This window comes from Peromyscus eremicus, chromosome 10 (genome assembly GCF_949786415.1).
Source record: "Peromyscus eremicus chromosome 10, PerEre_H2_v1, whole genome shotgun sequence".
NCBI classification, from domain to species: Eukaryota; Metazoa; Chordata; class Mammalia; order Rodentia; family Cricetidae; genus Peromyscus; species Peromyscus eremicus.
In genome coordinates, this window is record NC_081426.1 from 90719556 (window position 1) to 90735372 (window position 15817).

The 15817-nt window shown below is 40.2% G+C and overlaps 1 protein-coding gene across 1 annotated transcript in view; it reads left to right on the plus strand.

Moving 5' to 3' along the window:
- Positions 1-2020: 2020 nt before the first annotated feature.
- The window catches only part of Arhgap24 (Rho GTPase activating protein 24), a 338234-nt gene continuing 324437 nt past the window's right edge, over positions 2021-15817 (plus strand). Inside the window, exon 1 of the mRNA XM_059274817.1 lies at positions 2021-2211. Coding sequence (XP_059130800.1) covers positions 2035-2211 — 177 coding nt within the window. The 5' untranslated portion in view covers positions 2021-2034. The remainder of the gene's footprint in view (positions 2212-15817) is intronic.

Here is a 15817-nt window from a genome sequence, read left to right on the forward strand (position 1 = left end):
CTTTTTTTTTTTTTAATTAGTAAAATGCCTAAATTTGAGAAGGAAGACAGAAAAAGTCCCCAAAGAAAGAATCTGTTTGGCTGTAGTACATTCTAGGGGTGTGTGTGTGTGGTGTTGGAATGTTTGTTTTATGGTCTTATTTAACTTTACAAGTTGTTTGGTCAAAGGATAAATGAATGGTGAAGAAATAAATTGTGTAGGTTGAAATAATTTAAATATCAGAAGACAAAAAATTATTTAGGGTGGTCTTAATGAGCAGAATTACTGTCTAAACTATATTACAACATTTACTGTTTGTGTAGAGTGGGGCTTGTCTGCTTCTTGATACTAGGTCAAGTGTGGGGAAGAAAGGAGGCGAAAGTTCCTGCCCTTGGGGCATAACAGACTGAGTGTCAGGCACGATCCAATCTGTAGACCCTTAAACACATGGGGAGTGAATGCCACGGCAATCAGCTGTCACGGCCATAGGAATGCCCCATGGAGGGGAATGGTTCAGGATGCTCCATCGCGAGGATTTCAGCATAAAAAGGGCACCTACCGATGCTGAATGAGCTCAAAGATGCACAAATGGCCCAACTGAATTATAACATAGCTTAAAGGAAAAATTGAAGGAAGGATGGGGAATATTGGAATGTCTGCCAGTGGAGGAGACAAAAGCCACCTAGAACATGATTAAATTGACCAAAATGAAAAGATCAGAACCCACGCTCAAATTCATTACTGTACACTAAGTGCTAGAATTATATCCAAAGAACCCAAGGAGCCCAGTTGAGGGCAGGGAGGTAAGAGCTGGCAAAAATACCATAAAATTGTGATTGGGACACTGGACACAGCAATTGTTTGAAAACTTAGTAGTGAAAATGAAGGTCAGTCAGGAAGCTCATCATGAGGTACACATCAGAATTATTAAAATAAAGGCAGACATGAAAATGCCTTAGGACAGTCTGTGCTTTGTGAGTTCATTCTCTGTTTGTGTCCTCATACAAAGACCCAGGATGAGCTTACACTTCCCACTTCCTGAATAAATGCTTAGAAATAAACACTAACAAGATACCGGAGGGAGCCTTTGGGATAGAAAAAACACATCTCTTCATTCGTAACCACATCAAAACAGTCTCGTGGTTCTTAACCACAGCTCACAGGGTCTGTTTCCATGGACACCGCCCCCCCTCAACCACCACCACCAAAAAAAAAAAAAAAAAAAAAAAAGAAAAAAAAGACACACCTGCTGCCCACCCTCCTGTTTCTACTATGGCAGTCTGGCGCCTAAGGGTGCTGCTGATCCTCCCTTCATGTGGCTCATTTTCTTGCTCTGTATAGAGTGGATGCCCTTGGGCTCCTTCACACACAGCCTGAAGTGGTGGTGCTTATGTGTCCTGGATTTTAACCTTCCCTCATTCCTGAATTTGAAGAAGCCTGTGGGAAAAGGAAAATCAACTACACAGGAAGGATTTTTTTTCCTCTCTCTCTCTTTGTTTTCTGGTTTTCTCCTAAACTTCCTTGGCTGCACAGATCCCAGGCCGAGAAAACCCTCCTGTGGATACTCTGAAGGAAGCAGAGAACATCTTAAGAGATTTTCACATGTGCAAACCAAACATCTTCCATTGAGGTTTTTCAAAATCGTCTCCTTAAGCTTTACCATGTGTGGGAATAGTGCTTGCTCAGGTAACCACAGGCCAGGCATGCACACGCAGGCCCCCAGCACGGCACAGCAGACACACAAGCCTAGATGCTGAAAACCCAGTTTTTATTGCCTGTTCCCCTAGAACTTTCCCATTCCGTAGCTCTACTCAGGAAGAAAGGCAGGCAAGTACACCACGCTCTTTCCCTTTGGGCAGACCATTGGCAGGTCTGTGGTCAGCTTTTAGAAATCCAGTCAGCGAGCTGGTACACATTTTTTAATCCCTTTCTTCTTTCTTTGTTTTTTTGTTACTTTCTTCCTTCCTTCCTTCTGGGGAATAGTGGTGACAGACTGACTACCTTATTCTTTTTCTTTCCTTTTGTTTCTAAACAGAAAAATCCATCAGCTTGAAAATGGAGGAGAACAGTGACTCCACGGAGAACCCCCAAAGCCAAGGGCGGCAAAACGCCACCAAGTGTGGGTGGCTGAGGAAGCAAGGAGGCTTTGTCAAGACTTGGCATACCCGCTGGTTTGTGCTCAAAGGGGATCAGCTTTATTATTTCAAAGATGAAGATGAAACCAAGCCCTTGGTAAGTAGGAAAAACAATCCCTGCCGACCGTAGCGATCCACGCAGCTGGTGGAGTCTGAGGGGTCTCCGTCTCCCCGCTGGATCTGTTTCCAGGCATCTTGTCTGCTTCTTTTACGGCGTTTCTTAGATTTGGACATGATGAACTGGCTAGTTGAGACTCAGAGGCAAATTATACTTGTCTAATGTTAATTTTGAGTTTTACTAAAGGGACGGAATGTCTGAATCCCTCAGGCAACCTTACTTCATAAGAAAATATTAATGGGCATCTTCTAGGGGATAGCGCTCATAACCAAGGCAGCTTTTCTTTTTTTCTTAGGAATAAGTTGAAGAATCTGTATTTTAATGGAAATTGCCTGTATAGCCACACTGCTCTGGGGACAGTTTCTGTGTTTCTTTGTGGTCCCTTAGTGGTCATTTATTTCCTTTTACTCTTAGTCACATGTTTCAAAACTGTAATAAAAGAAAGAAGAAGCTCTCGGGTTTTCTCAGCTATGGTCATTGCTTATCAACAGAAGAAAGACGCAAAGGGAGGCACCGTCCCTGGCTCTTTCCTTTGTCTACATCTAGGGAAAACAGAAGTGGGAGGGGAGATATCTGAGATTGGCTTGAATAATCCTTCCCAATAGCATGTTCTTGAGGCTACTTCCTCTCATGTGGAAGTTCAAGATCTTAACTAGGAATTTGAATCAGAACTCACCGAAGCATGATAGTTTCACAGGATTCTCATTCCTGTAATTCAGTTAAACAAAAACAGTGTAAGTGCATACTGTAAACCCCAGTCAGTCATAATATTAGCTTTTGCGTATTGACCAGAGTTAAGAATTTACATTATTGTCATATGAAATACTTACTTTTTATATAGCTATATTTATCCATTTATCTATCTATGCCCCCCTCTCCACACTTATACACAACCCATTAGTACTGCTTGTGTCTACATGTGTTTAGGGCTGACCACTTGAGATTGAATAATGGGAGTTCATCCCTTGAGAAACCGATTCTCCCTCTCTCAGTGGTGGCCACTGGTAGCTCTTCATCTAGGAATGGGACCTTATGGAGTTTCCCCCATCCATGTTGGGACATCAACTGGTGTTGGCATTATGTGGATCTTCTTCAGGCAACCATATCTTTGAGATCTTAAGGATTCAGTTTCCCAAAGATGAGGTCATATATTTGGGAGAGAGGAGCAGAATGATCTAGATGCAGTACTCATGTATGAATTTCTTCAAAAAAATTAAAGCCACATCATCAATAAAGATGTGTATTCATTTATCTATATTACTATTAACTAAAATTAATTAATTTTTCTTTTATTCTTCTCTCTTACATTACATCACAACTGCGGTTTCCCCTTCCTCCACTCTTCCCAGTCTCCACCCTCCCTCAACCTCCACTCTCACTCAGATCCACTTCTTCTCCTTTTCTCTTCAAAAAAAGAGCAGGCCTCCTAGAGACATCAACTGAACACAGCATAACAAGTTACCTAAGACTAGAACACAAACCCTCATGTCAAAACTGGGCAAGGCAACCCAGTAGGAGGAAAAGAGTCTCAAGAGTAGGCCAAAGAGTCAGAGATCCCTCCCACTCTAAGGAACCCCACAAGAACACCTAGATACACAACCATAACATGTATTCAGAGGACCTAGCTATGACCCATATAAAGTCTGAGATTATCACTTCAGTCTCTGTGATCCCCTCTGGGCCCTGCTTAGTTGATTCTGTGGGCCATGTTCTCAGCTCCTCTGACTCCCACAGTCCTCCCCCACCTCTTCTGCAGGGTTCCCCTGGCTCTGCCTAGTTTTCGGCTGTGGGTCTCTTCATCTGCTTCTGTCAGTTGCTGGATGATGCTTCTCTAAAGACAATTGGGCTAGGCACCGATCTATGAGTATTTATTTATTATCTCATGAAACACTTAAAATAACCCTTGATTTTTGTATTCTATGGTTGTGATTTTATTAGCCCTATTTTTTTTATTACATGAAGAAGACAAGGTTTAAGATGCAGTTTACCCCAAGTAAAGTGAAAATGGTGCCATGATTTAACTCTAGATATGTCAAGGTTCTTGTAGCCTGGGTCAAAGACCTCTGAGTCAATGAATAAGAGTGCTTTCTAGTGGTGACGTGATAAAGGAGCACATTTCTACATCTATCACTTGACTTGTCGTGGCAAACCTGTGGGGAATATGGGAATTGTTATACAGATGAACAAACTATGGCTGTGGTGTCCGTCCTTATGTCACTCTCCAGAGTTCCTTTCTGTTGTGTAGCTTGTTTTATACCATGTAACATTCAGATTAAGACATTGTCTTGAGTATCGAGTCATTTTTACCAAACTTAGAGGAAGGATTAAGTTAATATGGAAACAGTAGAACGTCAAGGATCCAACATGAAGACTCTGATAGGGAAGGATTGTGTTGAATATGACTGAAATATGGGTAAGAGCCAGTGTTATGTTTCCTGGATGCTCATCTGACACAACATTGGATGGACCAGATTGTTAGCCAGAAGGGATCTAAATTAAGTGATTTCTTATAGCATTGTCTAGGATGGAAATAAATCATAGGGGAGCAAGCAGAGAACTCACTAGCTACATGAGCAGAGGACTCTTAGTAGACTAAGAAGAGGTGGGGATTTTCCACAGTAGAGTGTCCTTCTTTAATGAGGGTTACTTCATTGCCTCAGGTATGAGGCTGTTGTTTCTCAAATGTGTGAATTGTAGATGACAGAGAAAGTGATCTTAAACCCTAGTTTGAGGAATTATGCTCTAAACTGATCAAAGAAGATATTATCATGTTATCTGTGCTGTGTCCCTCTGTGTCATTTCTCACAAGTAATATTCAGTAGTTTAGTTACTTTTATCTAAAAACTGGAAAAAAATTAAAGCAATGCAAAAGAATGCTTCGAATTAATTCAAATGAAACCCCTCTTAAAATTAAAATTACCTTACTTTGTAATATCTCTAAGAAAATATTGTTCTGTTATTAATATTAGATTCAGTATTTACAGACTTACCAGTTAAATGAACAAAATGGGGTGATATGTTCCAATGTAGTACCAATTCTTTCACAAGTCCAACATCTTTTAGCCACTATCCTCCACAGCAATGTCAAAAATTTTCCTTTTAACATATTGTTAAGGACTAGAAATTAATAAGGCAGTTAAAATTTGAGATTAAATAACCTTATCTTTTCAGTTGTTTTTGATCATTTTTTGTAATAATAAAAGCACTGGGGAATATGACACTGTAGTTTTTCATTTCAAACCTTTTGACTAATGTTGAAACATAAGCATGTAAAATCCAGCCATTTCCAAACTAGAGACTTATCACTGACTTACATATCCATTCAGGAGTTATGCTATCGTATGAATGGAATAATTCCTTTCTTTATTGAAACATGCTTTTTTGTTACTGAAAATTTCATATGTGAGTGCTGGATGTGTATCATTTCCTAACTCCTTACAACTCTTCTTTGTCCAACCACCTCCTCAAATTCATTGCCCCTTATTGTTTAAAAATTATTGTTTTACACACACACACACACACACACACACACACACACACACATACACGAGCAAATTTATAAATACAACCTGCTGAGTCCATTTAGTGTGTTCAGGACTGAGCACTTGGGACAGGGAAACCTATCAATGGATTTACTCCAGGGAAGACTGGTTATCTCTCTCTCAGCAATAACTAATTGCCTGAAGTTCTTCATCTAGGGGTAGAACCTTGTGAAATTTCCCCCATTCATACTGTAACATCAATTGGTGTTTTAAATTCTTAGGTCTTACATAGGCAACCATATTGCTGAGATTTCATGGGTCAGCTTCCCTATTATCCATAGGAGTCATCCTTTTCCAGTAGATGCCCTTATCCTCTGGTTCTTACAGTCTTTCAACTCCTTCTGTCTTTGGGGTAGGGTTTGGGTTGTACATGAATCAGTTGGAGCTGGACATCCTATGGTCTTCTTTCTCTGCATGGGACCAGTTGTATCTTTCTGTAGTAAAAGAATATTCTTAGTTAAGGGATGGAAGCAGCACTTAACTGAGGGCATCAGGGTAAGTACCTAGAACACGGTTAGAAATTACACTGATTTACAGACGTGGCAGCATTGGTTCTCTGTGGTCCTTGACCTTACCAGCCACAGGCACTGTTCTAGGTCTAGTGTGTCAGACATGATTTCCCTACTATCAAGCTGACATTAAGTCCAATTAGGCAAACTTTGGTTACCCCCAGGTAAGAGTCTATATTGTACTCTTCAGACTATCTTGCTTTTCTGGTCATTGTTGTGGTTCATCGGTGTTATTGCTGGGTAAGATTAGTTGTTACTTTTCTTGCTTGGTATCTTGCATATTGGGGCCAGGTCTATTCTCTACTATGATAATTGATTATCTCAACTTCTGTGTTTCCTTGTTGAGTAGAAGGTGAACTTGCCCCAAGTTCCCTATTTTCTAAGGGTGATTTACAGTGGCCTTACAGACCCAACCAGGACTCCTTGGTAATGTGTTGAAGCTCACCTTGAAAGTAATAGCTTACCTATTCCACTTAAAAATACATGAAGCTAAATATCTTTATTATATGTTACATTTTTAAAAAATGGATAAGCAACCTCACAATTTTGGTTCATCAGGGTAAAACCATTGAAAAACCACTGGCTACAAGTGAATGCACTAGTACAGAGACACACTTTATTCACAGACAACTGAAAACTTTACAGTTGATTTTGGTTGTTTCTAGGGAAAAAATACAGAAAAGTGATCCATGTGGGCATTTATGTATCTACCATTTTATCACTCATAGGCTACGGCTATCAGCATTTTATAGAGCTACATTTTTTCCAGATTTTCAGATTTATTTGCTATTTTTGTTTTAATATTATAATAAAGTGATATTATATGGAGGAAAGTTGGAAAATTAACTATACAGAAGATTATAAAAATATTTTCCTTCACTCTACACCCTAAGCTTTGGAACAACTGTTTTTAAGGATTTTTTTAAACAGGTTTAAAGCAATTTTATGAAACTGTTGACTTCGCCACCTTTCATTAATAGTTATGATGGGCTGGAGTGAAGACTCAGGGGTTAAGAACACTTGTTGCTCTTCTAGAGGACCCAGGTTCAGCTCCCAGCACCCACATGGCAGTTCACAACTGTAATTCCAATTCCAAGGGAACCAGGCATATATTTTATACACATATATGCATGCAGGCAAAATATACTAATACAATAAGATAAAAAAATAAGTGTTTAAAAAATGATCAATGGCTGAGGCTTTAATTATAGCTATCATAGCATGAAGGAAGAGTCATAGATTTGACATGAGTGTTGTTATTTCTAAAAATAGGGCAATTGTTTGGGTATGTTAATGCTATCATGGGACAATCTGTCTGACTTCTCTCCTGAAGTATACTGTAACATAAATAAAAGCTAAGTTTTGCCTTGGGCTATGCTGGTAAATTTCTCCTACACACCTCTATGCTAGAAGGACAGCGGGAAACATCGATTTTTAGAATCTAGTCTGAGACTTCTGAGAAAATGGCTAAAAGCCAGACAGGCACCAACCCAATTAATATAGTTTAGACTTTCCACCACAGATATTGATCCAGTGTGTGGGGAATGTTTTTTCTGGGTACAATGAGGATGACACTATATTAGATCACAATAGATTTTCCTAACTCAGAGCACAAAATGATGTTGAGCATTGTAACCTGAGGGCTGACCTCTAAATGTGCAGAATTGATTGCTGATTAAAGAGTAGGGTCTAATTTTATATACTTAATGAAACTCAGGAGTTCATGAAATCTAGAAGCCTCTCAGGCACTTGCTGTTCCCTGTTACAAAATAGGAATCAAAGAAGCCAAAGCCACAGCTAAGCGCTTAAAGTAATACTACAAATGTGACAGGAATCTCACTGTCACATCCTTATGTCACAGACTTATGTGCGGCATCTGAGGCGTTTGGTATTCAAAGAGAGATATAAAATAACATTGCACGTCTTCATGAGTTTTTAGGGATTCTTTGGGATTTCATAAAATTGTTATATCAAGAGATAGGAAATGCAATTAATTCAAATTAGTTTATTCCACTGTTGGATAATTTCTCACTGCTTCTCTCTATGCAGCAAAATAAAGTACAGTATTTTTCATTTCAGACAAAAAGACTTTGGAGTAAAATTCTTTGCGTAGAACTTTAGCTATCTGCTGACAAATCATGACACATTGGGCAAATGACTAATTAGTTTAAATTTTGATGAACTTGTTTGTACAGTGAGATCATGATCACATTCCTCATGCTGTTACTAAGAGGATTAGATGAGACTAATGTATACACAGTCTTAGCCAAAAGGCTGAGAAGTGGAGAAGCAGTGACAGAATTTATGTGGGTGACCTCAAGATGCAATCCACACATTGTAAACAGAAAATCAGCACCGACTGTCCATGTGTGAGTTTCCTTTCTGATGCTATCCAAGTTGCTCATGTCTGACTGATCCCTTCTAAAAACGCATAGGTTTCTAGTGTCCCTACAGACATTCTGCTAGAAAACAAAATGGAGAGAGAGAGAGAGAGAGAGAGAGAGAGAGAGAGAGAGAGAGAGAGAACTTTTAAAAGTAGCAGACAGCTTATTCCTTTCTTGGGTTAAAATCTGAACAGGTGAGAAAAATTTTAAGTAGCACTTTAGACACTCAGGTTGCCAGTTATTTTGCTTCCAAATTCAACATGGCCTCATTTCCCCCCATCATCCAAGAAAGGGATAGAAAAGGATTATTGCATGGCTGGATCAAGAGTGCATCTTGTCATGTTCATGTACCCTCAGTTAGATGCAATGGATCACTGTAGTAATTACTTTTCTGTGGCCATGGTAAAATACCCCAACCAGACATCACTTAGGGAAGAGTCCATCATTTCAGGAAGCATGTAGGTCCTTGTGCTCATAGACAAGCACTAGGGAAACCAGGAACGTTGAAAACACAGGGTTGTTGCTTCAAAGGGAGAGGTGTATAACCTGTTTTCCACCCAGAAGGCTGGAAACAGATGTGGTTAATGGCATGGTGACATCTGTGCTATGTGTATGGCCAGCCCATACCAATTCCCCTAGACTCATTTTTATTTCAGTTAATCAATAGTGTCATCCTCCCCAGAACTTTATCAGGAGCATTGTGCACCATGAGCCTGCTTCCTCAGTTACTCTGTGGAACCCAACTTTATGAAAGATGTATTTCACAAAAAAGTTTTCATGCAGTCATGTTTTAAGCGTTGGTTGTACACACAGGTTTGAGTTAACTATCACCAGGAAACACTTCCAATTTGTACTGTGCTTACATATGCCTAAAATAAACTACCCAGTGTCAGACTCTTGAAGTTTGAATAAAGACCAGCTACTGAGTCATGTTGAACCAGATTTCCTTCTTGCCTCGAGTAGATGAACACTCTGCCAGCTGTGATGCTTGCACAGACCGCACACATTTGATGCTGGGAAGAGCTGGTGGCGGGACCAGGAAGCTGGCTGGTCACATTTTCATCTACCTAGAGGTTTCCTAATGTCCTCAAATAGCACTACCGTCTGTGACCGAGCATTCAAATACGTGAGGCTGTTAGGGATAGTTCTCATCCAAACCACCATTTCTCTCATTGCAAAGGAGGCTGGACATGTGACCTAGCATGTAGCATGGTATAGCATGTGGGAATGAATAAGCAGTCTCTGTTACAGGTGATTAAAGCATTCCTGGAAAAATGGGTTAAATTCCAGTGGCTGTTATGGACATTTATGGTTTTGACAAAAGGCCATACAATTTTTTTTAAGAAGGAAAACTGAAAGTAAGCATCCTAGAAGAAACATCTATTACTGCTTCAGGATTTATTGAAACTTTCTGGAAGTGGGTATTTAATATGAGAGTTGAAGAATGATACCACATTTGGAGTGCTATATATATGTATGTAGTGACGTACTGACTAGTGTTTGTAAACTTGCCACAACCTAGAGTCATCTAGCAGAGAGAACCTCAACTGAGAAAATGCCTCTGTCAGATTACCTGTAGGCAAGTCTTCAGCACAGCTTCTTGATTAATACTGATTAATAATTGATGTGGAGGGCTTGTCCACTGGGGGCTGTACCACCTCTGTGCAGGTGTCATGGGTTTCATATGAAAATGGGCTGGACAAGCCATGACGACCAAGTCAGTAGGCAGTATTTTTCCATGGCTTCTGCTTCAGTTCCTGTCTCCAGGTTTCCGCCTTGAGCTCCTGCCCTGACTTCCCTCAGTAATGGATGATAGCCTTGTACTTTCCTCCCCTTGTAGCTAGAGTTTTCCTGCCTGGCCCACAGTTAGGACAAATCTCTCTCACCTGTCAGTCCCACAGCTGCTCAGACCCAACCAAGTAAACACAGAGACTTATATTGCTTACAAACTGTATGGCCGTGGCAGGCTTCTTGCTAACTGTTCTTACAGCTTAAATTAATCCATTTCTATAAATCTATACCTTGCCACATGGCTCGTGGCTTACCGGCATCTTCACATGCTGCTTGTCCTCGTGGTGGCTGGCAATGTCTCTCTGACTCAGCCTTCCACTTCCCAGCTTTATTCTCCTCCTTGTCCCACCTATACTTCCTGCCTAGCCAATGGCCAATCAGTGTTTTATTTATTGACTGATTAGCAACACATTTGCCATACAGAAAATCCCACAGCACTTCCCCCTTTTTTTTTCAAAAAGGAAGATTTTTAACCTTAACAAAGTAAAATTACATATAATTTGGGAATTTGGGCGTAGCTTCTCTTACTACTTCCTGCTGGAGGGGGGCGCTGTATCTTATGGGGATACAAAGAAAATTTTAGAATTATGGAATAGTCTGTGAGGGTGTATTGTCTGAGCCAGTTGCCTTGAAACCATTCTGGATGTTGGATCATCTGGGCCATGGTGTCATCGGAGACCTTTCAGGGGATCTTGGCTGGTCAAACCTGATGTATCTTAATCTTGAACAAATCCATAGCCTCTGGCTTTCTGTGGAAACAAAAGAGACTCTTTTCCAAAGCAACATATCCTTATATCCAAATTTTGAAGTCAAGGTATCTTTAAAATATATATATTGGTTTAACTCAACAGCTTTTACAATCAAATGTTTTTCTGCAGTTAAAAATCCCAAAGACAACACAATCCAGATTCTCTGTGTAATATCCATTTTTACGTGGCTTATTTTTTATACTACCTTTACTGTCTCTTTAAAGACTTTATTTTTTAAAACTATGTATTTGTTTCTATAACTCTATATATCACCTTTTTTGTCTCTTTCAAGCCTATGTATCTTTTACACACATTGTAAACTATTACATCTGAATCTATCTTATTGTGAATCTATTGCCTTAAACTGTAGCAGCTGTGGCTGCTGGCTCTGCCCACCTCAGCTTCCCAACATGGCTACGTTTACCAGCAGCTCTGGGAGCTATCGTGGGTCTATGCTTTTATCCAAGCAGTGTGTAGTCCAGAAACCTTTTTGTTTTGTTTTGTACCTGCAAAGGCTAAATCCACCATGCAGCTTAATGTGCCACTTGCAAAGGCTTCATTCCCGCCAGTAGCTCAAACCAGCAGCTGCCACTCATTTGAGAGAGACAATTAGGAAGCTGTTTTTAGCTCTGTTTTAGAATCTTTTCTCAGATTTTAGGTGGAAACTCTTGCCACCATGTTGGACGCCATTTGTAGCTAGAGTTTTCCTGCCTGGCCCACAGTCAGGACAAATCTCTCTCACCTGTCAGTCCCACAGCTGCTCAGACCTGACCCAGTAAACACAGAGACTTATATTGGTTACAGAACCAATGCAAAGAAAAAAGCCAAGAGGTCAGAGCTAAGAGCTAAAACCTTACCCTTCCTCCTGGTCCTACCTCTCCGAACTAGCTACCCCTGTGTTAAAGTCTTTATATAATGTTCCTGTTCTGCCTTCTCATTGGTTGTAAACCCAACCACATGACTGCCTTGTCACAGCCTGTCTGTATAGGCCTCCAGGTTTCCCTTGCTTGGTATTGAGATTAAAGGCATGTGTGTCCAATAATGGCTGTATCCCTGAACACACAGAGACTTACCCAGCTCTGCCTACCAAGTGCTGGGATTACAAGTGTACGCCACCACTGCCCTGCTTTCCTATGGCTTGCTAATAGCTCTGACCCCCGGGCAACTTTATTTATTAACATACAAATAACATTTTAATACAAATAAAATATCACCATATTTCCCCTTTTCTATTTTAATAAAAAGGAAAAAAGAAAAAGCTTATAACTAACATAAGAAAAACTATATACAAAAGTACAATAACTATATACAATATATACAAGTAATAAATACCTAAACAATGTCTAGTTCATTTGTATTTGAGAAATTCAGAGAAAATAATTCCATTATCTATTCTATTGTATCTAATTCACTTTCTATCCTAATTAATCGTCAACTATAACTAATCTTCAACTCCTTCAGAGACCCAAGAAGGAAATAGTATTAGCTAACAAAAAAAAAAAAATAAAAACAGGAAGTATATGCAAACAACTTCCAAAAAATTGTGAGTTGACAGAAACAGCCAGCTGCCTGGACAATCATCTGAGGTTTTTCCGCAGTGTTGGGGCATCATCTTCAGCCTATAGGCTTAGCGTATCTGACAGACTCATTTGTGAAGTAGAATGTACACAAGGTCAACAGTTCAACCTCACATTGGGTGAGAGCAGTCTATATACCAGAAATACCTGAATTCCACTAGTGTCATGTCATGATTCAGGATTTTAAATTCTGGAAATTGTTGATGTTTTTTGAATTCAGCTGTCCATTCTTCTTGTCTATGTGTGTATATGGCTTCATTTCAGCATCCCGTTCTTCTCCACATCCCTCTATTAAATGCTATTCTTCTGTTGAGAGGTGTGAGCTTAATTACTCTTCAAGAATAACTGTTTCAGCTACCTCCCCATTGCACATCAGAAGCCATCGGCCCACTGCCTGTTCAGCTGCCTTCGAAGAAAAGGGCACTGTACCTTTCCCGGATTGCGAAGGCCACTTCAGGGATGGTGCCATATTGTCCTGGCCTCAGGTTTCCGCCTTGAGCTCCTGCCCTGACTTCCCTCAGTAATGGATAATAGCCTTGCACTTTCCTCCCCTAGCTGATTTTGGTCTTTGGTTGTGTTTTATCACAGCAATAGAGACCCTAACTAAGAAGAATGAAAGGGTGTGGTCCTACGCTTTTGGTAGACTGTTGGAGACTGGAGCTTGATCTCATGTTTTAGTGCATATGAATGAAGGCACACTGGGAGAGAGTTCTGGCAAGACATAACTAGAACAGACCTACTAGGACAGACATACTAGGAGAGAGTTGAGTGGTATAAATTATTTTAGAATTTCATTCCAAGATCTATCTTCCCTGCCCCTATTTCATGTATTCATGTAACTTTCTTGTTTCTTCTTCTTCTTCTTCTTCTTCTTCTTCTTCTTCTTCTTCTTCTTCTTCTTCTTCTTCTTCTTCTTTTCCTCCTCCTTTCTTCCTCCTTATCCTCCCCTGCTCCTTCCATTCCTTTCTCTTCCTTTTCTTCCTCCATCTTATTCTTCTTCTGCTTCTTAATTTAAAGCTAAATAGTCAAGATAGGCCTCTGTCTACACAGTGTGCATTGCAAAGGAATCCAAGTGTGTAGCTACCCTTTCGGGACCCATTCTGACAGATGTGGAACTGTCTTGTGAATCTACAATGGATTTACTATTTTATGTTATGAAAGCACCTAGACTATAGAAATACTCTTGGCATTCTATCATTCATTCTCACAGAGGAGGAATTATGTAAATACTCATCAAGTCACAGTTGTGTGTAAGAGGAAGGGCTGAGAATAATCATCGGTGTACAGAAGGCACCTAAGGGGGAAGCAGCAAAAGCATTGAGCTAAAAATAGATGGTTGGGCAGAGGGCAACAGCATGAAGCAAATATCCTTCCTCCTAACATTCTGTACACTGGTTTTATCCACTCTGGGCATTTACCTGGCAAGCAGTTGACCTCAGCTGCTTTGGGTACGGGTTCTAGAGTCATACTTCCTGGATTCACTGAAGGCTTACCCAGTGGCTACAGGCCTTGGATAAACTATTAAATGTCACACTTTGTTATGATATTTGTAAAATGTAAGTGATAAAAATATCTACCTGACAGATTGTGAGCTGTGTGAAGTGTTTCAAGATGTAACACAGCACCTAGTCTCATTAAAGTCTGAATATATATTAGTTATTGTGCCTACTGATACCGCCACCATCGTCACCATCATCTTCATCACCGCTAACCTCTCTGATAATTAGAAGACCCTGTCACAGAGTGTAGAAATTAGGATCCATAGCATGAACTTCATTATATGTACAATGAAGAAAATCATTTGATGATGAGTCCATTTCAGCTTCACGAGGAGTTTCTTTGTGATGATTGTCACTGTTTGTCACAGCACAGGTGTGTGGGTTCACACGAATCTGTGGAAAGAAAACTCAGAGGCATCTTAAGAATAAATCTAGCCTTTCATGACTGCAAGGGCATCCAGTCTCAAAGGACTGAAGCATTTTCCCCTTTGCCTAGGGCATTTTTATTTTCTCTCTATTTACAGTTTAGCCAGTCAGTTTCCATATGCTCAAAACACCCTGAAAGGAGCTCCCAAAGACACAAGGCCAAGTGCAAATTCCTCCATTTCTCAGGTACCAAGGTTTTCTGGGTTTCCTGAACCAAGTTTTGCATAAACTTTGTATCCTTAGGAGACTCTCAGACAAGATTCACATAGGGTTGCTAGAGAAACAAAAGGTATTGGTTAAACAAAGGATAGATTAGGGCTAGGTGCTATGCTCTGGAGCCAGGCCAGGTGTGGCTCAGCAGGAATGCAGCCATAGATGGGCAGGCTAATTTCAGAGCAGTGACTGACTTAATTTGTAACCTGTGTTGTCAATTTTGAAATCCCATGCAACACTCATAGCAAAAGTAATGCTCACTACTGTAGTCTTTTCTCTTTGTTAAATAATTTGCAGTTCCTTCAAAGTTGCTGAAAATGGTTGTGATGGGAATCCAAGAAGACTTAGAGGAATCTCTGAAAAATTTCAGAGAAAGACACCTGGTTTTCTAGTCTCCTGTAACACAGACCTATAAGCACCGATATGGTGGGGAAAGCACAGGAGTCGAATCCCTTGGGGTTTCACTTCTTTTTCTCATCATGGCTGAAAGCTCTCATGCTCATGATGCAAGTCAACATATGGAGCCAGAGCCAGATGGTCCATATTTTCCCTGTCTCATTAGCAGAGACTTCAGCACTTTACATTATGCCACTGGCAGAGAGCAGAAGGAAGAGCAGGAAGCTAGAGGGTGGAAATTCCATTTGAACATTTACATTTCGGGTGCCTGCAACAGTGTCTTCCAGGGGCTGATATCCTCCTGGCACAAGATATTTCACAGCCATTTGTTACTTCTCTTTGAGGTCTCTTCTGCCAGTTGATCTGCCTGGCTTTAGATTTATCCTATCTAAATCCAGCCTCTTTCTATTTCCCCAGAGCTATTACTGCACATTTCTTAACCCAGGGACTATTAATCCGTGGAAACTACATCAATTAAAGGAAAACAGTTTGTTTACTT